General features: G+C 42.5%; 1 protein-coding gene across 1 annotated transcript; it reads left to right on the top strand.

Annotated features, from left to right (window-relative positions):
* Nucleotides 1-4,237: 4,237 nt before the first annotated feature.
* Nucleotides 4,238-7,620, top strand: LOC128711847 (uncharacterized). Its single transcript, XM_053806732.1, has 10 exons — nucleotides 4,238-4,462; nucleotides 4,638-4,725; nucleotides 5,009-5,180; nucleotides 5,266-5,437; nucleotides 5,538-5,690; nucleotides 5,985-6,071; nucleotides 6,147-6,517; nucleotides 6,597-6,674; nucleotides 6,856-7,168; nucleotides 7,300-7,620. Exons 1-10 carry the CDS (start codon nucleotides 4,238-4,240, stop codon nucleotides 7,618-7,620), a joined length of 1,980 nt encoding a protein of 659 aa, XP_053662707.1.
* Nucleotides 7,621-7,888: the final 268 nt, after the last annotated feature.

The raw sequence follows: 7,888 nt of genomic DNA, 5'->3' as shown, positions 1-7,888 counted from the left end.
GCCGCATGTTCTAGTTATCGCAAATTGATTGTTCCAAGAATGATCGTTTGAGAACTAAATGATATTGAGTAATGAACAGATGTATGATAAAGACTGAAGTTTTTTTTAAAGCGGATGGGTTGTATGCATCATCATAAATTTGGTTATATGCCAGTAGATTTTAAAATTAATACTGCATTTACTTAAGCGGAAGACGTTTCTGAGACTGTTTAGCGCTTTTCAAGCTCAATGCTTTTTTATGAGTCGACGATGCTTGTTATGTGTCTTAGGATGTAAACTGTATCCACCCTCTTGAATCCAAAAACGCGAATTGAGTGGACTTCAGAAGGTATCAATGGGTAAACCTTTAAACATCAACAAGTAGATAGTAAACATGGAATTAGTATAAAAGTCCTTAAAATAAGATAATTTTACATACACTATGAAGCGGGAATGTTAAATCTTATTATATGTTGCGTAACAAGAAGTTAAACCCCCCGTTGCGTAATAATTGATTGAGCCCTAAGAGCTATTTCGTTGTTTTTCACTACAACGCCACCTAGGGTCAGGTAGAAGAAGTACTGGTTGAAATATTTCACAAATGTCGCACACGTGGATACAATTCCACACTTTGATGGTCATGTGCACCTTACGGTTGATTACGTTTCGCATGGATTTTCTGTAATCATGCTACATTAAGCTTGAGTCATACAGTGGATACCCGAGACTCGCGAATAATGCGTTCCACAGAAATCTGCGTTCCTCAAGTTTCTCTAAAACATCATTTATATGTCGTATAACGGGATCGAAAACTTATTTCCACATTACGAAACACATCCATAATTGATATGTCTACGATTATTTCAAGATTTACAATGAAATTTTATAAAAAGTATTTATTATAATAATAAAAAGTAATGTACAAAAATATCTTTAACTTTGTCATTGTAGTATACTGGTGTTCTTTTTTCTTTTTCAAAACATACGTATTTGTTTCATTATTTTTAATGACCCAATAACTAACTAAATAGCTATTGTTTGTCTGCTCTCTACTCTACTTTATGTTAGTAAAGTAGTTATTAAGAGTTTGTTAATTTTATGTACGACTGTAAAATGCTTCCGAGTTGTTATGATGGAGCAAACACAGGTATCGTTAAAATTAAAACAAGGGACAATTGACTTTATATGACAATTGTTTTGTTTCGGTTGCTTCAACCAATTATGAAAAATTAAATCCAAACCTGACAAATGCCGTATCCTTTATTCAAAGCCAATAAGTTGTCAACAAGGTGTAAGGGTGTAAGTAATCTCCATATAAAAACTGCTACAGCACATGCGCAGCCCAACATAAACATACCACCTGCCATCCTGCTCACAATGACAAGTGGCACGTGTTGAAATGATCCTTCGCATTCTTATGAAAAAGGATACACAGCACTAGTGATGCATACAAAAATTAAGTTTTGTATCAAGCACAAGAAGTAGTATAACTGCAAAAAAGTGAAAAATAACGGTGACAACCTTGCGCTATCCGTTTCCCCAAACGGTTTCCCTCACAGGACACGACTGATTGCGCGTTGGTGTGGGTGACGAAAGTATGTAGTATCGTTATGTCACACACCAACACGCACTCAGACTGGCGTAACAGTGCACGGAAAACAGAGCTAGTTTTCGTCAGTCCGGTGTCCGTGTTCTGTCTCTACGCTGCTCGTCAAAACAATGCTAGATATTTTGCCACTAAAAATGGCCGTCTAGGGTTGGTTCCACTCCGACATCAGTGAAATGTACGTTTTACTGCAAGGATATTCATAGATTATGTGCGGAAATGCTCAAGTGTGGTCTCTAAAAAACTGAAAGAAATTGCAGAAGTACATTTTTTCTAGTTGGGAGGAATCTTAAAGAGCAAAACAAATTGTGAAATTTTGTACAATAGTGAGGTTTTACATGGATCCCAAAAACAGCCACCGTATTCGGATTGGATAGCGAAAATGTGTTTTGTGCTACAAATTGAATTGAAGTGAAATAAGTGGAATATTAGCTTAGCTACTGAATAACAAAACCAGGAGCGAGTGATGGTGATAGCATCACCGCTGATTACGTGAGCCAATATTCAAGACTACCACGGTTACAGTAAGTGTTTGCAATCCCGTACCAATGGTATTCTAATTTAAATTGTTTTTATAACCGAGCCGGCTTTAAGTTTTTTATGGTAAAAGCAACTTATTTAACACAGAGTCACAAACATTTGCATACATTTCCTCAAAACCCATTATATTACCTGGTTCAATCGTTCAACAATGCACTATTGGGGCTTTTGCAAATAGTACTCAATGTAGCGTTGTCCGCTACGCCACCCAAAACATATTTCTAAAACAGAATTTTCTTTTGGCAACAGTTTGCCTTTCGGCCGGTCATTTCGAAGTGGTGGTATAGTGAAAACAAAAACCTAAACCGTGACCTACATTTCCTCCTAGAGAATATACAATTGCTCGGAGTATTGTGGTAAGAGTTACATGGAAATGAGCAAACGAATGATCTTTGACATCTATCGTGGTCATGAGTTTCGTTAAAAACATACCCTTGTCAAACCTTTTTGTTCGGACATTTTTGCACTTTGAAAAGCCCCCGATACTCATCTTAATGACAAACTGTTAAAAGCGTAGCTAAGATAGAACCCGAATCTTTCTGCCGTTTTCGACAGCTGCTAAAGCACTAAACTATCGAACCTATTGTGGCTAGGCAGCGATGCTTAACGGCGCTAATATGTTAGAGACTTTATCGATGGACCCAGAATAGCCAGCATATTTGGTTAGGCAATCTTAACGCGACTAGTACAGTGATAACTCAAACGTATTGATGGTGCTGTCAAGGAAGAAAGGATAACACGGACTTGTCCGTAAATTCGGCACCGGAAACGAGTTCAAAGTTTGCAATCTACCCTAGCACCGGGGGATGAGAAGTTTCCAAACATTTCGTATGCAAACCAACATTAACGAATGTCCTGGGAGACTGTGATTACCGCATGGTAAATATTTATCGATCTAAGTCTGCACTACGCACGATAAGCAGCTAGGCCACACTATGAAGATGGTTGTTTGGACAAACGGAAAAAGGATAAATGGGATGAGGATTTAATACAAAATTGTAAAATGTTAGTCAAACCACTTCCTGTTGCGTTTGCGAATAGTGATAAGAATTTATGAGTTGCAATTTGTTCCGTTATTCTTCGACACGGTTTCGATACTGCTAATAAATAGTAAAGCATTGAAGTATAACCATAATCGGTGTAACTTTTTTGTATCATGCTGATTTTTTAGATAATGTGATAAACGTATCTTTGTAATCTGTAGAAAGCAGGTAATAGGATTACCTTTCTGGTATAATCTTATTGCCGACAACAACCGTACGTACGTCCCATTGCATAACGTAGATATCCTTAAAGATTCATTGTCAAATCAAAAAGATTTCTATTCCACCGACTGCTTGCAACCTCGCTAGGCATCTTTAAGTTGCCCTCCACGCCACAAACTTTCGTTGCACAGGGCAAATGATGTTTAAAATTTTACGAGCCTTCCACAACCGAGCGCTCTGTACACTTTCCTTTTGCACTCTATTATTATCATTGCATCAGCAGTGTGGCTGCAGTGGATGGCCTTTGGTTGGCCGCCCGCAACACGAGCAATGGGCCGGCAAAGGAGCGTGTGCATGTCCTTGTCGTTATTTGCGATGAGCATTATCTTGCAAGTGTTTGCAAGAGGCTACGAAACGCTGCCGTCGGTTGCACCGACGATTCATGAATTCGATGTAGCTTCTGTTAATGCATATGTATATGAACGTATCCTTCCCGTATATTGTGCAGTCACGGACTACGGGCTAGATGTCAACCACAATGCCGCAAAGCAGCAGATGGAAGCGGACTGCCGTGTTGAAGGGATAAAAAACCATACCGCACGCCAACGCCAATTGTTCCGCCCCCACACTACACCCCCGACAGATCGCCGCTAACGAGACCTCGTCCTTTCGATGTGTCATTGTGTGTGTGGGTGTGTTTGGAGTGGTCCATACAAACAGTCAGTTCACTATCGGAGGACTTCTTCCAACGGCACGGCCGTCATTGATTGAGCCCCCGGTATTCATCACCACGCCACATCCCATCTCCGGTGACGGTGGTCCGGTTTCTAAGATACCACCTCAGACATCAGACAGAAGAAAGGATCCTTCCACGCCGATCCGCCAAGTGTGATAGCAACTGGCAGCAATGTCCTCCCGTACCAAGCGCATAAAGAAAACGTCCTGGGGCGCACGGGAGCGAGCGGGCATGAGCTTCCTGATTGTCGTAGCGTTCTTCGCCGTCTTTGGGCTCATCATTCTGACGGAGGTTCTGATGATTGACGATCGGGGCCGGGCGGGTAGCATCATCGTGCGGCACGGCAGCAATGGCGGCCGGTTCGGTGAATCCGTTCCGGACTATGACGATGTGAAGGTAAGCTGACGTTAAATTATTCCGCAAGCGTGGAAAGGCGTAATAAGACAGCGAACGAATCCCAGCTAAATGAGCCGGTAGTAGCACGGTAGCAGAGGAAACAATCGCCACTAACCCATTGCTTATCGATGCACATTCGTATCGGTTTCTGGTATATGATATATATGTTCCACAGGACGACTATCTGGACGATACGGGAATCTTTGTGCGGGAGACTAAATACGGCGGCCAAGCAGTGAAGAACATTCTGAAGAATCAAAAAGGTATGACGCTTTGCGCTTAAGCTTGGCTCTAGGAGGAAGTTTTTGATTCTGTCGTAGATATTCTGATAGAACTGATCATCTCTAGTAAAAATAGAAGTATTATATTATTAGTTCACGAACCACACAACTTTATAAATTCATTCCAATTGTTTCACCTAATGTTAGTAAAGCTAATATTGCTTGCTTTTGGCTGGCCTTGCACCTAGCGTACTCTTGCCGTGTAATAGTTGCGTAGATATTCCCATTTGTGAATGGTTGTACTTTTCTCCTATCAACTTTGAAGATCTGAAAAACTCTATTGGCATATCCGTGCTAACAGATTCGAGCGAGCCGCGTAATCCTCCCGTTGTGCCTTGGGGCCAGATGTTGCCGTCGAAGATCGAGCAAACGTTGCCCCGCTTCCCGGCCGATATGAAGCCAACTGACGGCTCGTGGGAGATAGTCAACGGTACCAGGTAATTGCATTGGATGGAAATGCATTTGCTAGATAGCACGCCGAATGGTTCACCTGTTCTCACCCCCACATATCCTTTCTGACAGGTACAAGTTTTTCGTGTTTTCCGCGTTCTACGATCGACGCGACGGTAAGCTGGTGCGTGTTATCGGGGCCACCAAAACGCGTGGCCCGGAAAAAGTGTGGTGCCGGTTTTGGTACCAAACTGGGGTGAATAGTACGAAATATCGATCGGCATCGGTGATGGCACGGGTGAAGGTGAGACTCTGGATGTAGGCGGTGCGTTGGTGCTTTGGCAACGAGTAATGTTTTTTTTCTACGCTTGTCTGTTTTGTGTGTCGTACCGCTTACGATGTAGATCATCCGTGAGAACTGGAATCTGAAGTATAGCGCCTGTTTTATCCTGTGTCCCATAAGGGGACCGTATCCAGAAATTCCACATGCTGTGAGCGTAGTTAGCAAGATAAGAGCGGCCCCGGGTAATGTACTTATGCTGCGGAACACTGACAACGTAAGTGTAGTTTTTCATGAAGATGTCTACGTTCGGTGTGTAATTATACTTCTCCAAACATTTCTCAATGTTCAACCACGAATTATTAATTACTGAGAATTGCTACTGCAGTTCTCTAGGGTTTACTACAACATCTAGAATAACCTAGAACGGTCTAGAATAATAATTTCAACACGATTTGTTTAAGGCATTGACTTGCAATAGATACACCAATTACCTTGTTAGTCATGTTGAAAAAAAAATATGACAGAATGAAACATTATGCATTACATGTTTTCCTTTGGTTGTTACTAGGACCCCGATTTTACGAATCGAACATTTAGCAACATACCGAACAGCATCGGCGTGTGTGTGAAGCCCTTGCACTTCAACTACGATCAGGTGAGACAGATCGACATCAATGCTTTTCAGGGAGCTGCCAGCCTTCATCGCATTAATATCGTTTAAATACTGCAGGCGCTTTATTTGCTAGAGTTTCTCGAACTCAACAACTTGCTGGGTGTGAGTCATTTCACCTTTTACAATCACACAATCGGACCAAAAGCGTCCTGTGTGTTGCAGCACTACGTAACCGGCGATCTACCGCAGCACATCGCACCGTATGAAGACGCTAGCCCGCCAAAGGCTCTCAACAGCTCATCGTTCGATATGACCGATGGCCCCTATCGTATGCCTACCAAATACAATGAAGACAATACTGCACTACTAAAGCCAAAAATCACTGTAAATATTATGCCATGGAATTTAAGAATGCGCTCGCAAAAGGAGATACGTACCGAGGGGCTGTTTGCTTCGCTCAATGACTGCTTGTATCGCAGTATGTACAGGTGTGTGTGTATGTGGCATGTCCACCGGAACATCCTGGTCCTGGCAAACACTGCTGATGAAAACTGTTTTGTTTTGCAGATACTCACATGTTGCTTTGATTGACTTGGACGAGTTTATCATACCGCACCACAATGACACTTTGATCGATCTCATCACGTAAGTGGCCTCTCGAAGTGTGCACACTCCATCTGCCTTTGGGGAAGTGCTTCGGAACAACAGAGCGTCATTAAGCGCTACTTTAGAAGCTGCTTACAACATTAACTATGTGTTTTGTTTCGTTCCCTCGCTCTCTCTCTCTCTCTCTCTCTCTCTTCTCTTCATGGTTCACGGTCGACAGTTGGTTATCGAAGCGCATCAACAACCGCAACACGGGAGCTTACTCTTTCCAGAATGCATTTTTCTATCTGCAATTTGCCGATGATGAGCTCATGTATAAGGGATCGGAAAGGCAGACCAATCTGCGGGCGGCACTTACCACACAGCGGAAAACACGCCGAAGATCGAAGCTACATCCACAAAAGCAGCGGTCCAAGTACATCTGCAAACCGGAAGCCGTCATCGAGGCCGGCAATCACTTCGTGTGGGAGTTCTGCCCTGGTCGAGGTTCCTTGAACGTCCCCGCAGATGCAGCTATTTTGCATCATTATCGGGTGAGTTAAAAAAACCTGTTCCTCTTAAGGTGTAACCCTAACTGACCACATTTTCTTTCATGGGTTTGTTTGAAACCCTGTTGTTTTGGAGTGGATTTGTTGAAACAAACTGACCATATTTTCTGTTGTAGGTGTGTGAATTCGGTGGAGATGATTGCATCAAAACACCGTCACTAGTAGATCGCACTGCACATCGCTACTCGAAGCGCTTGCTGGATCGAGTCGGAACGGTGTACAACTATCTGAAAGAAACATGTAGCCTACCGGACATTCCAAGGGCACCCACGAAGCCCCCACCAACACGCAAGAAAGAGCTCAAAATACGAATCCCACTGAAGCCGGAAGATGATAAGAAAGTTACTGAAACAAGCAAATCCCATCCGAATGGGGCGAGCAATGCATCGCAAGGACCTGCAACGGTTCCGATAGAAGTAATCCTCAAGACACGTTAAGGAGGTAGGAGTTTGTTTATTTGACATTGAATTATGTTGTAACATCTTTTATTGATTCCTACACACTACTCAGCTCCAGAAGAAGGCCAGAGAAACTAACAGTTTGAATGAAATGAAGAGATGAATGAGTGAAGAGCGAAAAGCTGAATGTGCGAAGCGTATTCACAAGCAATTATTGGTCGTTTGGTTGAAAGAATTAGTGACGCAGAACACATATATTTATTTAGTCCTTCCTAGCATTCCAAATTCTGGTGTCATCGTATACTGG

Source organism: Anopheles marshallii, chromosome 3 (assembly GCF_943734725.1).
Source record: "Anopheles marshallii chromosome 3, idAnoMarsDA_429_01, whole genome shotgun sequence".
In the NCBI taxonomy this organism is placed as follows: Eukaryota; Metazoa; Arthropoda; class Insecta; order Diptera; family Culicidae; genus Anopheles; species Anopheles marshallii.
Note: the sequence above shows the minus strand (reverse complement) of the source record. Positions and strands in the feature narration are given on the sequence as shown.

Coding starts and splice junctions, on each gene's coding strand:
- LOC128711847 (XM_053806732.1), top strand. CDS start 4,238: ATGTCCTCCCGTACCAAGCGCATAAAGAAAACGTCCTGGGGCGCACGG. Junction 4,463..4,637: donor CGGACTATGACGATGTGAAG/GTAAGCTGACGT, acceptor TATGTTCCACAG/GACGACTATCTGGACGATAC. Junction 7,169..7,299: donor CTATTTTGCATCATTATCGG/GTGAGTTAAAAA, acceptor TTTCTGTTGTAG/GTGTGTGAATTCGGTGGAGA.